The sequence below is a fragment of the Pholcus phalangioides genome, unplaced genomic scaffold (genome assembly GCF_987345545.1).
Source record: "Pholcus phalangioides strain wild (caught in Gottingen) unplaced genomic scaffold, Ppha-v1.0 ptg000001l_1, whole genome shotgun sequence".
Taxonomy (NCBI): Eukaryota; Metazoa; Arthropoda; class Arachnida; order Araneae; family Pholcidae; genus Pholcus; species Pholcus phalangioides.
The window spans coordinates 2,932,261-2,948,595 of NW_028301594.1; the positions used below are offsets into that span (position 1 = coordinate 2,932,261).

At 38.8% G+C, this 16,335-nt stretch overlaps 1 protein-coding gene across 1 annotated transcript in view; it reads right to left on the reverse strand.

Annotated features, from left to right (window-relative positions):
- Positions 1-16,335, reverse strand: part of LOC149089685 (uncharacterized) — an 82,397-nt gene that overhangs the window by 54,694 nt on the left and 11,368 nt on the right. Inside the window, exon 2 of the mRNA XM_089236865.1 lies at positions 1,543-1,675. Within this exon, the coding sequence (XP_089092991.1) occupies positions 1,543-1,648 (106 nt within the window). The 5' untranslated portion in view covers positions 1,649-1,675. The remainder of the gene's footprint in view (positions 1-1,542; positions 1,676-16,335) is intronic.

Sequence of the window (16,335 nt, forward strand, 5' to 3'; positions counted from 1 at the left end):
GAATCCAAGATATGTAAAACTTAATAACAGCATAGGATAGCACATGAATCAACGACATTGTATTTTTAATAATTTTTCATTTTAAGAGCATAGCTTTTCACCATGTTAAAATGTATGAGTAATGTTAAATGCATATATTTCTCTTAAAATAAAATACAGGGTACATATGTAGCAACCAACACACACCGCATTTACATCGCGCACCGTTGATTCTAGAAACATACTTCCAATCAGAAAAAGTATCCGAATAACGGGTAGAATTCAGATAAACATCATTCATGTTTCAAGGGGTTGTATAGTTACTAAAATAAAAATATTAACTCTTTATACGGACATCCTATGCTACTCAATACGAAAGTTGTTGCCCTGTCTCTCCTGATGCCAACTAAAAAATAATTTTCGTTTCTAAACGCAATATTCACTGAGATATTTGGATTCAAAAAACAGAAAAGTTGGGGGGGGGGGAAACAGGATAAATGTAGATAAAACGCGTTCAATTTTGAAACTCGTTGGATTTTTGAGTACAGGGTGTCCGTATAAAAAGTTAATTTTCATATTTTGGTAACTATATAACCCCTTGCAACATGAATGATGTATATATATATGAGTTCAACACATGAGTTCTCTTCTGTATACTTTCCTAATTGGAAGCATTCTTCAAGAATCTATGTGTGGTAAATGAGGTGAGCGCTGGTAGCTATGCACCCTGTATGACTTCATTCATTAAAACTAACTTATACAGGGTGTTCTGTTAATGGACCAACAAACTCAGATGGTTGTTAGTAGACATCAAGAGGATCGAAAATTGCAATGGAACATGGTGTCGCAAACCACGTTGAGAGGGTGAAAATCGCGAAAAACGCATGCAGGTTTCGACGTCACGCTGAAACGACAAAAAAAAAAAAAAAAAAAAAAAAAAAAAAAAAATACAATACTACTACAAAAAGATTTATTTGATTAATTATTATAAGACTTGTTGGAAGTGGCGGTCGCTGATGTCATTGCACAGTCTACAAAGACGTACAAACGATTCCCGGATGCGCTCGAAGATACCAGGCATGCTTTTGATGTCTGCCGCAGTGACGACAATCCGCACTATGAGATCCTCCGGTGTGTCCACAGTCGTCGTATAAACGAGTGATTTAAAGTGACCCCCATAGGAACCCACGAACGCATTCAGCGATCAACTGACATCCAACTCTCGTCTCCTCTGGACTTAGAACCTGCCTGCGCTTTTCGCGATGTTCACCCTCTCAACGTGGTTTGCGACGCCATGTTCCATTGCAATTTTTGTTCCTCTTGATGCCTACTAACAACCCTCTGAGTTTGTCGGTCCATTAACAGAACACCCTGTATATTAACCTAATATTATTCATGAAATGAAGCAATGTTAAGGGGGGGAAAAACCGTTTTCCATAGTTATTGAAGGTTGTTATAGATACAGGAAGAAAAGGTTGTTTAGATGTCATTTCCTTTTCCTTTTCAGTACGACAAAAATTTGATTTAAATTTCCAATTATCAATTTCTAATTTAATTACTTACCTGTGTTGACTGCGGAGATGATAACAATGAATACAAACAATGAGGACGGCGATAATAACAATAATGAACTTCTGACGCAAGACTGCAATGGCACGCGCGTTCCCATAACCGGACCGACGTTGACTAGTAGTACCTGTAAGAAATAAACGTAGCATATATATATATAAATACAGTGAAACCTCCCTACAACGATACTTCAATGTACAGGGTGTCCCGTAATCAACCGTCCGTCATAGAGGTATAGATTTAATTTAAGAAATGCTCCAAAGGCGTTCAAAAATTATCCGGAACCAGTTTTGAGAGTGAAAATACAATAAAAAAAAAATCTTAATTTTTATACGGTCCCTCTGTTCTCTAATTTCCAATTAGAAAGTTGTTGCCCCGTATCTCCTGAGGCCAACATCATAGATCTTATGTTTTTATGCAATGTTCGCTGAGACACCCGAATTCAAAATCAGGAAAAAGTTGAGAAAGGAGCGTTGGCCGTTAGCTCTCTCTCTCTTTTGCTGTTCTCTCGTAACTATTCTCCCAGTTTTGAATTCAAAAAAATAGCTCAGCGAATATTGCACTTAGAAGCATGGTATTTTTTTCTGTCAGCCTTAGGAGATACAGGGCAACAACTTTCTGATTGGAAATTGGAGGACGTGGGACCGTATAAAAATTAAGATTTTTTTTTTAAAATTTTAGGACACACTGTATTTTCAACGCCTTTTGAGCATTTTTTAAATTTCAATCATACCTCTACAGAACGGTTGATGAGATAAAGACTGCATTAGCACTTACAGGACACCCTGTATAGCAATAAATACCTCTACAATATCATCCCCCACAACGATATTTTTTTCAAATCTTATTTGAAATTGCCTATAGTCTAGTGTTAAACTCTTCCAGATACACAACGATATCCTATACTACGATAAATCCTCTATAACGATGTATTTTCAGAAGACTTCGAAACTGCTCTAAGCTGATATTTTTTATATATTTCCCTCAAAATCACCTTCAATATACTGTATTTTTAAATTCCTCACCAGTTTTTGGTGAGTTGGTTTAATAACAAACGAAGATGGTTTAATAACACTGTTTAATGCACTACCTTTTCAATCCGCCGGCCAGAAACTTGTATATATATATGGTGACCATATGACCTGTATTTTATTGGAAGATTGTGTGATTTTGGTCGTCCCAATCTTTTCATAAAAAAATGTTCAGTTTTTTCCCTTCATTTTCAGAAAGGTTATGATATTAGTTTTTGAAATACAGAATTAAGATTATTTTCATGAGTTTTTACATTAATATCTTTGACAATTTCTTAGATGTAATTGGCAATTTTACTTTTTTTTGGTCAAATTCAGCCAAAAAAAAAGATTGAGACGGCTTTTCCTCATCTTAACACATAAAGGAATCAGACATTTTTCTTGATATTATGCCAAGTGAACTCGGAAATAAAACTCATTTAGTCTCCGCTGAACTCGAACCCAAGTCTTCTTGCAAACTGGGCAAGAGCTCTACAAAATACAGCGTTGGAGACACGACCCTGAATAACCATGTCTAACAGCCAAAAAGGTGTCGAGGGAAAATTGTTTGGCCGTATTTGGCAACTACTTGAATTTTCAAGATTCATTGTGAGAGACTGGTTATTTGTGGAGATGAAGATTACAAGAAAGAAAATTCATCACTGTCCCCACGGGGACTCGAAGCCCGGTCTCTCGCTTGCCGGACGAGTGGTCTACCATCTAAGCTATGGAAGCAGATAGAATGTTTCAACTTTGGAGCGTATATATATGTTGAAAGTCACCGTACATGGACGGCGTCAACAATCAACTAATAGCTCGTGAATGACATAGGCCAACCAGATGTCCACATGCATATAGAAATGTCCTCTCCACTTGTCAATACAAGATTCATTAAGAGACTGGTTATTTGTGGGCATTCTACCTGCTTCCATAGCTTAGATGGTAGAGCACTCATCTGGCAAGCGAGAGACCGGGGTTCGAGTCCCCGTGGGTGCAGTGATGAATTTTCTTCATCTCCACAGATAACCAGTCTCTCAATGAATCTTGTATTGACAAGTGGAGAGGACATTTCTACATACTTGCCTTTTTTCCATTTTTTAAGCTCAAATTGACAACCTTAGTTGCTTTAACAATTTTTTTCTTATGTGAAAAAAAATCTCTCTATTTAATTAAAAATTCTTGCCCCAGAGAACAACTGGCGTGGAACGGTACAAATATTCAACTACTTCACTCACTTCCCTTCTGAAATATAGATGGCGGCACTGAAAAAAAAATCAGACAACACTAGATACACCCTCAGACTGTCGGGAACATATACTTTTTCCACACTCTGCCACGAAGATGGATTGGAAGAGATCTCGTCAACGGGATAAGTCCGGTGGCAGATTCCCGTCGTTCATTCATTGAGACCTAACAATTCCGTTTGACAATTTGACCTAACAATTAAGTTTTCCACATCCGTTACGGTGAGTTCGAGGGTCTGGGACACAAAATTGTTTAGGATCTTTTTTTCATATTCTAGTAAAAATGTCTTTTAGCGATTAACTACTCAATCAAGTGGTGAATAAAAAAAAGGAAATGAGAACGAATGAGAATCTTCAATGAGTCGAGAGCCGAAGTTTGATTCGGGGCCGTGGGTAGCATAAGCTTGAGGAGTATGATTGATATGCAGAACACAAACACGCACCGTTCATTGCAGTGCCCATTATGTGACATATTTGATCTACGAGCATCAATTCAAATACAGTATATGTATATATATATATAGAAGCAGGGTAATCCCAGCTAATTGGGTTCGTATTACCCGAGTTCATTTTTAAGCATTTGAATCGGTCAAGAATTGCAAACTTAGCATTTCCGTTCTGCCAAGGCACTTCTAACGAGTTCGAGTGTCAGGGAGGCCCAAAAATGTTTGGAGTCGCTTTTCAATTTCAGTTAAATGTCGTTTGCACGAAAACAATTTCACGAAGGGGGTTTTTTTGGTACGGAAAAAATATTCAGTTCAAAGTTTCGTCGATAGAGGGTGGTGCGTGAAAGGAAATTACTGGAAATATGAGAAAAAAAAGTCCTATAAAATGCAAGCGTTTTTACGATTAGCAGCTCATTTCTGAATTTTCTCGTTAATGGCTGGCACTTATATAAGGTTTTCATATTTGTTGATATTAATTAATGTTGAATCTTTGAAAGAATCATTGACGAAAACAACATCCTTCGTAACGAACAAATGGATTTCTCGACGTGAACACTCTTGTGTCACTCAACTATTAAGAGTAACAGAATACATCACCGACACATTTAATCACAAAGAATATGTAGCTGCCGCCTTCCTAGACATCTGCAGAGCATTTGATAAATGTGACTTTCCAGCACTTATCAACAAAATGGTCGATCTTCAATTTCCTTCACAATATGCTATTTTCTTTTAAAATTACTTAATTGGACGTACCTTTTCCAGGTTAAAATTGGTGATACACTTTCCTCTATTAAAAGATCACAGCTTCGGTACCTCAAGGAAGCGTACTTGGTCCTCAGTTGTTTTTGATACATATCAACGATATACCAGCCCCACAAGCTGGCATAACAGCACTTTTTGCAGATGATGCTGCAATCCTCTGTAGACACAAAATCCCTAGCACTGCAGCAAACAATTTACAAGAAACTGTAGATGACATCATGGACTGGTGCAGGGAATCTGATATTTTATTAAACAATAGGAAATGTCAATTCGCTTGGTTCACAAGATGTAAAAAAATACCTCAAAGAATACGTTTACATATTGGGAATCCCTCAATGAAACCTGTTGAAAAAATCAAATACCTTGGATGTATATTGAACGAATGACTAACATTCATACCCCCCACACATTAAATACGTCCGTAACAAAGCCCACAATGTCATTTTGGGGGTACTAAACAAAATTATGTTTCCCCAGGAAAAACTTACTTTAAAGAATAAAATTTTATTCTTCAAATCTATGCTCAGACCCACACTTGTTTATGCCTCACCGGTATGGGCTTTTGCTTGTAAAGAAAATATTAAATATTTACAAGCTGGACGAAACAAATTCTGTGAAGATTCGTGAATGCCACTTACTTTATCAGAAATAAAAATAATAGAAACGATCTTCAGATACCACATATTTTCCAATATATGAAAAAAATTAATAAAGACCAGTGCAAACGAATGAGTGAATCTGATTATGAACATACCAGAGACATCGTTGACTACGTGCACCGGCGAGAGGCCCACACCACGAACATCGAGACGAAAAATTTACAGGAGGCATAAACAAATATTTCATCTCCCCTGGGAAAATTTTTTAATATTTTGGCACCTATTTAACAAATAGCACTATATTTATTTGGCACCTATTTAACAAATTGCACTATATTTATTTGGCACCTATTTAACAAATTGCACTATATTTATTTGACACCTATTTAACAAATTGCACTATATTTATTTGGCACCTATTTAACAAATTGCACTATACTTATTTGGCACCTATTTATTTTGACAACTACTCATCAACTTGTTCTATATATAGTTTGGCACCTATTAATCAACTTGAACTATTTAACTTGGCACCTACTTAATCACAAAAAACCCCACAACGAGCGAAGGTAATTGCCCTGAGTGGTGTATTTGGTGACTTGGAAAAAAAACAGTAAATGGACAAAAATATATCGCAGTTCGCAAGTTGACATATGCAATGCATTCGCTGTGCCAAATAACTTTTTGATGATTCAATAACTTTTATGACTTTTCTTATCTATCCTATTGCAGGTGTGGCGGCATCTGCAAAAGTCTGATTCTGGTCTGGTCTGGTCTGGTCTGGTATGGTTAATATTAGTGGATAAAGCACCATTGGTGAAGTTGTTTCAACTTAGCCATGAATTGCCGGCTGAAGCTCTATGAACGTCCCGGATGCAGAAGGGATTGAAGAAAGGTTCAGGTCTATAAAACTGAGTGATGAACACCCTCTATCTAAAGAAATTTGAACAATTATTTTTCTGTAACACAAAATTCGTGAAAATAATTTTTTTGCAAACCGCACTCAGCTTATGGGCCAAATGTGCCTCGCGGGCCATGCGTTGAAGACCCGTTTATAATATGGACTTATAACCCGGAATTATATGGAATCCGGAAATTTCGCTCCCGGAAATTGTGCCTGCCCTGATTGTATGGGTGATCGAGTGAGTGACCAAGTTAGTGACCAACAGTGTGAGTGACCCAAATGATTGTACGAGTGACCGTATGAATGACTTAGTGAGTTATCGCATGAGTAACTGTGAGTGACTGTATGAATGATCAAGTGAGTGACTGTATGAATGATCAATAAAGTGACTGCATGAATGATCAATAAAGTGACTGCATGAATGATCAATAAAGTGACTGCATGAATGATCAATAAAGTGACTGCGTGAATGATCAATAAAGTGACTGCGTGAATGATCAAGTGAGTGACTGCATGAATGATCAAGTGAGTGACTGTATGAATGATCAAGTGAGTGACTGTATGAATGATCAAGTGAGTGACTGTATGAATGATCAATAAAGTGACTGCATGAATGATCAATAAAGTGACTGCATGAATGATCAATAAAGTGACTGCATGAATGATCAATAAAGTGACTGCATGAATGATCAATAAAGTGACTGCATGAATGATCAATAAAGTGACTGCATGAATGATCAAGTGAGTGACTGCATGAATGATCAAGTGAGTGACTATATGAATGATCAAGTGCCCGACCGTATGTTTGACCGTATTAGTGATCAATTTGGTGACCGTATTAGTGATCAATTTGGTGACCGTACGAGTGACCAAGTGCGGGGCCATAAGAGTGACCAAGTGCGTGGCCATAGGAGTGACCAAGTTTGTGACCGAATGAGTAACCCCATTCACTTTGTTTCTCATACGGCCACCTACTGTCACTCACCTACTCACTTGGTCAGTTTTACGATTATTCAATCACTCATATGGTTGTTCAGCCACTCACTTGGTCACTCACGCAGTCACTTATTTGGTCACTCACCCACTCCCTTCGTCACTCACACGATCAGCTTGGGCAAAATGTCAGGGGCGAAAAAATCACGGGTGAAATTTCCGTGGGAGAAATGTACCGGGGACGAAACGCGCCAGGGGCGAAATTTCCATAAACCGTCATATACTAACCATGGCTTCAACGCAACGCTGCATTTACTTTCGCAGAGTGACGATGTAGGAGGTACGAGAGCTGTTACAGAGTCGCATCGACGGCACCCCGATATACGAACGAAGATTCAAAGTTCAAATACCAGTTGTCCCCCATTCCTCTCTCTTTCTGGCTACGGCCGTGGTGGTGGTCCATTGCGCGTCCGAGATATATCCCATTATTTTCCACTCGCCTTCCACGGGCTGTTTGTAGTAACGGGGTTCAAACCTATCCTATCGACATGCGACGACGACGAATTTGCAATCTAAAAGAAAGAGATAATTGGTGAATTTATTCGGAAAATAGCTCCCCCTGAATATATTTCTTACCGTTGTGGCCTTTGAGGACGATCGTTGATTGATTTCGATCCGATCACTGGTCAGACAAGCGATTATTTTTCAATTATAGATAATGACTACTTTTTTTTTGCATGTATATCGCTTAGATCAAGTTGTAATAATATATAAGACGAGAGACCTATCTTTTCTGTAGAGAACGAGGGTCATCACGTTACTGTATACACTGTGTATGTTAAGGGGAGAAAAAAAAAAACGGCTGGTCATCGGACATTTCCGGTATTGGGAATTTCATTGGTAATACGATCTTCTTCGAGGGTAATAAGGACCATTTAAGTACAGTTAGCAAGTAAAAGGATGGACGGACGATAAGGTCAATCCATTATCCGTCACGCTCGCCGATAAATCCGGTGACAGAGCAGTGTGGGGTTGAGTTCCGATAGTTAATGGCTTACAGATCGATCGTCGAAAAATGGTCAGCGAATATAAGAAGGAGGAAGTGTTTCGGGCTATGCAATCATCGCCACTATCATCATCATCATCATGGGACTTGGGTTACACGACGGTTGAAGGTCAGATAGTTTTTCCCATCGGTTTTACTTTTCTTTTCGAAGATTTTGGAGATTGGCATTTTTATTGCATTTCCCCCGCGCGGTCGTCACTTGTTCCGTGTAAGAAATTGATTTTGACAAACCTTTTACTACGTATACAAGGTGCATAACAAACACGGGGTATGGCATTTTACTGGCGAACTGTTGATCCTAAAGGTGTGCTTCCAGTTAGAAAAAGTTTCCAAATAACCTGCATTACTCAGATATGTCATTTTTGTTTCAAGTTTTTGAAGGGGTTGTAATTTTATTAAAATAAAAAAATTAACTTTTTACACACACACATACGTAGGCCCTGTGCCAAAAACCCAATTACGAAGTAGTTGTCCCCTCTTTCCCGATGCCAACAAAGAAACTTCATGTTTCTAAGCGCAATATTCACTGAGATATTTGAATTAGAAAAACTGAAGAAAGTTCGGGAAAAGCAGCATTTTTTATGTTTTGAAAAATATGCAACACCTTGCAACATTAATAACGTATCTGAGTTCTACATTTCATTTGGATAATTTTTCTAATTGGAAGTATGTCTGTAGGATCAACGGTTCGCCAGTAAATTGCGGCAAATACAGTCACCTATGTCCTGTATAGCCATAAGTCTGTGTTCATTTTCTACAATTTCTAGGGAAAATGCCCTGAACAAATCGTTCTGAAATTCTGGTCACGTAAAAACCCTGTGTTTGTAGTAATAATTTCTAGTGAAAATATATTTAGTCACGAGTGCGTTTAAGGGATCGAAAAAAAATTAAAGAAATGTTTTTGATCGAACCCTGTATCAGAAAAAAAACTAAATAATTTACTTTTCACAAAATAATTTACCTGCTATTTAAAATGTTTGTTCATGAAAATCACACATGTTTTCACGAAGATATGAATGTTTCTTCTAAAAGTTCTGATTTTCACCGCAGGATTTTTCACTTATAACAAGTGATGCTTTCAAACAATATTTACGAAATTCATTGAAAATTTGACAACGCAAAAATTACATAATTTACTTAAAATTAAGTAAAACTATTCGATATTTAAAAAGACATGAAAATTTTTGAAAGAAATACTTTTCGAGTTCCCATCCGTGAAAAAGATATAAATTTCATTTCTCATAATTTGATTGTGCCTACTACATAGAGCAACTTTTGTGAAAATTTCAGTTGAATGTCGTGAAAATTCAGAAAGATATCAGTGATATTGTGAGCTCTGATTCAAGTTACTTGCTGAAAGTAGCTGCATCACATGAGGGATTTTCCACAAATTAATATTTCAATTCTTCAATAATCTCGCAGCATTATGCGAATGGGAGAAGACCTGATGGTATATGAGAAATGCTTGAGCATAACACACATGTATGATGTCAAAATGAAAAAGAAAAAAAAACCCGAAGGCGATAATCAAACACACACATCTATCGATCTATCACATTTTTCACGGACCACCATAATAAATTCATAGAGGGTAAAACCAAAGTTAAAATGATGAACATCGTCCCAGGCCCCTAGGCCCCGTCATCCCACTCTTGAAGGAAACATGCGACAGGGGCTATATGACCACTGGAGAGTCGCATTTACGGTTTTGCCCACCTGCGGGCTACACGAATTTTGCTGCCCTGTGCAATAACCCATTTGGCCTCCCTCCACTCCTGCAAGTACACCTGTGTTTCCAAGTCACTCTTTTGGTTACTCCCATGCTCACACACTCTTTAAGTCACTCATTTAGTCATTCACATGCTTGGGCACCGTTTTGGCCGCTCACATGCTTGGACACCGTTTTGGTCACTCACATGCTTGGACACCATTTTGATCACTCACATGCTTGGACACCATTTTGATCACTCACATGCTTGCACACTGTTTTCCACGGTCACTCTTTTGATCATTTACGCGTTTACACATGTTCTAAGTCATTCTTACGGTCATTCACAAGCTTGCACACGTTCTACATCATTCTTACGGTCATTCACAAGCTTGCACACGTTCTACATCATTCTTTTGGTCATTGACATTGCTTTCACACACTCTAGGTCACTCTTTTGGCGATTCACATGAATTTCACACTCTCTACGTCATTTTTTTTTGTTCATTCAAGTGCTTGCACACGCTCTAAATCACTCACTGATCGGGGCGCTTGCTCCGAGGGTCACTCTTTTGGTCATTTACATACTTGTTCACGCTCTCAGTCATTCTTTTACTCACTCACGTGCTTATAAACTCTCTAGGTCACTTTTTGGTCTCTCACTGACGTAGTCTCTAGTTGTCTAGGCAGAGGTGGGTTTATTGAGGGTTGTACAAATTTTTCCGTCCTTCACCCGTTCTACCAATTTTCTTGGCCAATCAGTGCCCAAATTGGCACCCCCTCTAAACTTGCCGCCACCCTGGGTTATATCCCGCTAAGCCCCCCCCCCCCCCGATACGTAAATATGCCACTGACCACTGGCATTGGATCATAATCACAGAATCCAATCTGGATCCAATCACAGAATCCAAACGTTTCCCATGACCAATACGTATCCGCCACCTGTGTGTGTGTTGCTTGTCATTTTCCAATTAATACCTAAATTTCACCATCATCAGCAACAGCAGCAGATTACACACACACACACACATTTTGATTCGAACGCACACACACAGGCCACCTTAGACATAATTATATTTATACAGTTCATAGCCATGTACATACATATAATTTGAAGCTCATTTCCAGCGGCCTTAACCCATAATGGCCAAGATGAAAATAATAATAATAAAAAAATACCATGGATTTTGAGTGGAAAAATACAAAAGTGCGGCGATGATGATGATGACTCAATCTTATGAGAAAAACATTACATCATCGTCCAGAAGAAGCGTCTTTTTTTTTTTTTCCCAAGATGATGGCGGTACTGACCCTCAAGGTCGATCAGTCTCTGGTGGTGGTGGTAGTGGTTGTTATGCCTCACGCATATCTTTTATCGTTACCAGTGAAAGTGTGGTTGGTGGTGGTGATGGTGCGATTGCTCTACGAGATGTCAGCAAAGGCCTCGTATACCATCCTTGTGAAGGTGCAAAGAAGAAGCTCTTGACCGTGTTGTTAGTGACTTCATTTCCTACTTTGTGGCAACGAAAAAGAAAAGGAAGAAAATGATGGGAATAATTTCCTTTCTCGCCATTGGCTCTCTCTCCATTTTTGTAGTTTACTGGTGTCCATTGATATGTAAAATAAGTTGATTTCACTATACCATTGTTATACTAGTTTTTTCTCTAGAATTTTCGGTCAGTTTAAGAAGTTTTTAAATTAGGATTTTTTTTTTTTTTTTTACCGTCTGGTGATTTTAATTGCTTTTTTCAGTTTCAATATGCGATGATCTTGAATTTTTGGTTTACTTGTGCTATGATTAGAGCCAGTTTTACGAGCTCAGGAACTTTTTGTGCCCCTGAGATCGATTTCTGTGCTTAAAAATTTCTTACTCTAGTGAGAGATCTTCAATAATTTTAGTCTGGTGGCCCCTTAAGGCATCACTAACTATAACTTGACACACCGGCACATCGTATAGAGCGCATTCGTCACTCACTCACTTGTTCAGTCGGTCATTCTGCCGCTTACTAACTTACTCACTATGTTACTCACTAACTCAGTCACTCTATCGTTCGATTATTCGGTCACTCTCTCTCTCTCTCTCTCTCTCTCACTCACTCACTTTTGCTCAATCATTCGATCCTCCACTCACTGGTGCAGAAAACCTAGATAAATTATTTGCCGATGAATTTACCCAGCATTGAATTTTCTGTTGTTAAAGTGTTTGTTGGTAAATTTGTCGCTTCATTCCAACCGGAGCTCCCCCCCCCCCATCCAAGGGAGAAGTAAGCTGTGTCTACGACTGCTTAACTTGTCTGATGGACGTGGGCTATAGTGGAAGAGACCGTGAATTATATTTTCCGGTGCTGAATTGTTGTTGGTGAATTCTCTGTATATCCCGGAACATAGAATGATTTCGCTAATGGACGGTAAGGTTATCAGATGTAAGATAAGTCAAGTAACGCATCGCTGTCCCACCTTTGAGGGTATATAAGGCTTGAGATGTAAGATAAAATCACTTTAATCAATTTACATCCCTTGCAACTAATTCGAGCTGCTGTGGTAGTCCAGTGTTCATAGACTGCCTCGATCTCGAGGACCAGGATTTGAACCCGACGCCACAGTGATGATAGGCTGAAGTTGGTTTCCTGTTATTCCTAACTTCGAGACGTGTGAAATGTGAGCTGATCTTCCAGTTAGAAAGTCTTGCACAAAGAGCAATAGGCCTACAACGGTACAAATATCCAATCATTACACTTCCCTTCTGAAATGTAGATGACAACACTGAAAAATCAGACAACACTATATATACGCACTCAGACTGTTAGGTACACATATTCCGGACTCTGTCACGAAGCTGGGGTGGAAGAGATCTCGGCAACGAGGTAAATTCGGCGGCAGAGTTCTGGCGTTCATTCATCATTCGTGAACCTCATTAGGATCCTGATGATGCTGCTGAAAAATCTAATGCTTTAACAGTGGCAATTATCCGTTTACCAGGGATAGAAAATACACGTATGTTTCTGAGTTTTATGGGCCTGAGGGGCATCGTAACACCCGAATTTCGTAAAACATGTTGCGAATGATGTGAAAGCCGTTGGATTGTTGCTAATTTATTGATGGTCGAAGTTGCAGAGCCTCATAAATTCAGAAATTATAAGCAATGGTAATTGTGAGGTAATTCAGAAGAGGTCCCTCAAACCTCTTCGAGTCTTTTGTGACACTTTGTCCTGTACGACTTCTATCACATTTCGTATTTCATATCCAGCTCCACTGACTCTGTTTCGAAAACATCGTGACTGCCCTATGTACGTTGAATTAGTGGTTCTCAACCTGGGGTGATACGCTTGTGCTCCAACGGGATAAGTCCAGTGGCAAAATTCTGGCGTTCATTCATTCGTCCCTCTTGTGCTTCTAGGATATTGGGGGGGGGGGAAGACATGGTGAAAATAAAGCGTAAGGGGAGGGGGCATGACAGGTGGTTAAGTGGGCCACAGAGAGAGCTTTGAAAAAATGATTAATGTGTGAAGAAATAAAGCTTTTAAGTAAAATATGGTAGGAAAAATTGTGACTAATTTTAGAATAAAGCAAAACTGCTCGTAGAATCTAGGCTCCATCTTAATACATCCTAATACACTGAAGGCCTACATGATGGGATCCGATATTATGATTTCGGAAAGTAGGTAGGTAAAAATGTAAGCTGGTAGTTCCAGTCAAGTAAGGAACCTTCCAGAACATCATTTTACTCGGAGGACAATGATGTTGAGACAGATCCGCATAAAACCAGAACAAGAGGGGAAACTGACTATAGGTATATGAAGGTAGACTATAGGTATATGTAAACTGACTATAACCTTGCCTCAGGAGTCCGAAGAGAATCATAATACCATAAAGTTACTGGAAAAATTAATTCAAAACGTAGATAGGATCTTGCTCCTGGAAGCACGCCTTGGGGCCCTGGATAAATCAGAGGTGGGGCCACGAGGAAAAATATAGTCCTAAGGGGGAATTACGGGCAAACAAAGGTTAAGAAACACTACGTTAAATTGCTCGCTTACAATAGTCTCTGTTCTTGTCGTCATTGCACTGAGCATTGAGTAGGGAAGAGAAAGTCCATTTGGACTGAGGTCGGTATGCAACTAATTTGTGATACGAACGACATTGACTAGCATCTATACGCCAGTGTTGCCACTATTAAGAAACAAACCCTCTCATCTGCAGCATCTTTTGCTGCTCAGGGATTCTTCGCTTAACATGGAGACACCATCCACGAATCACTCGCTTACGGTACGTTTACTTGAGCAATAAATGGTATTAAACTCCATCATATTTATTTGCGGAGATTTCTGAGAGAGAGCATTGCTTCGAATGATGGTTTAGGAAACAAAATTTCATGACCATCATCTCCTACGTATCATTAAAAGACAACGAATTCATTAATGGCCGATTCGTGAGCGAGTTTCGAGCTTAACACATGTTTGCCTTCACCTTTTACCGCATGGAAATGGAAAGGTCCCATCTACGCAGTGGAAATCTGACCCTTTGGCCCTGGACGCGCGGCCAGACCATATACTCAGATTAGGGTCAATAACTTTGACAGCAGCGGCTGGAAGTTCTGACAAGATTATTATACATATATATATATATACTAGATATTATTATCCATATTATACTGGATGTCTTCAAATTCACCATTTATCCTGTAAATGTATATGTTACTGCCAAAGCCCGAAGTGTTGGCCTCTTCATGAACTGGCTGGCCCAGTTGATCCGGTCAATGTCCGAATATCGGGCCTTCGCTGGGCTTCGGCCGGCCTCTATATACGTCGAATCCTATATATCTCTTTGTATGGATCGCTAAGATATCGATATTCAGATTCCTTTGATTTTTAGGGTTGCCATAGCTAAACACAATAATTATGGCTAGCTGTGGTTAATTAAAATGGCCGTAATTGTCACAAAAAATACGCAAACATGGCGATGGCCCCGAATCATAGGGATCGATATATAGAAGAAGGCGAAAGCTCGAATTTTGGACATTGGCAGGGTTAACTGAGCTGGCCAGTTCAGTATATGTTAATGCCAACTTCAGGCTTTGGCAGCAACACCTACATGTAATTCTGTCTTCGGGTATATTGATCTCGTTACAAAAAATAATGGTACCTTTATTGGATATCAAAGCTACCCAGTCCTATCGGAATAAAAACTAGAAGCAGTTGTGTGTGTGTGTGTGTGTGTGTGTGTGCGCGCGCGCGCGTGCGTGAGATACTGCTGACTGATCTAAATTTTTTAAGAACGTTTCTCAATCGTATGTTGTGGTTCCATATGCCATCACAAGACTTTGGCTTCTTGGTAATGTTATATATAGTCTTGGCGTAACTGACATACTGTTTTTGATTAAACCATAATAAGACTATCGCTTAGCATCCAAGCAGTCGTGTAGTACGGGATACACAGCTCTGTTTTGGAGAAAATGGCAGTGGTTCTCGACGAAAATGATTCAAACAGGAGTCAAAATTTTTTTCGAAAACGGATTTCTTTAAAATTTTCCAGAATTCTACAGAAAATAGCCCATAACAGATTGATTAGAATTCTACATGAATCGAAAGAAAGAAATTTTGGCAAATGAAGAGCTCGGTGCACAAGTGAGCCAAGTCAATTTTTTTCACTTTGTGAGGTTTCGTAATGCCAAATATGCGTAAAAGTATTATCTTTCAGTCAGTGCTTTAAAATTAATTTCTTAGTTCATTCTTATAGTTCATTCCTTAGTTATTCCGCACAATGCAGCATTAGAATGAACTGTGCGCCACAGAGTGCAATAGGCAAAAAAAAAAAAAACCCAAAAAAAAACGAGAGCCGATTTTTATCGAAATCAAGTTTTATGGACTTGGTTCACTTATGCTGTGAGGACAACAAATATTAGGAGAAATTTTTTTCAAAAAAAAAAGAAGAAATTGAGGGCAAATTTAATCGAGGGTGGGGGGGGGGACTCTTAATTTTTCAAATCGTTAGCATTCATCAAGAGATTCTAACTCCTGGATGTTTTAAACTCCAGTGTTTTTGGAACGTTCAGCTGTGAATTGTTCTAAACCTTTCACGTTTGATTTTTTCTGAGCATTTTACTCTTAATTAT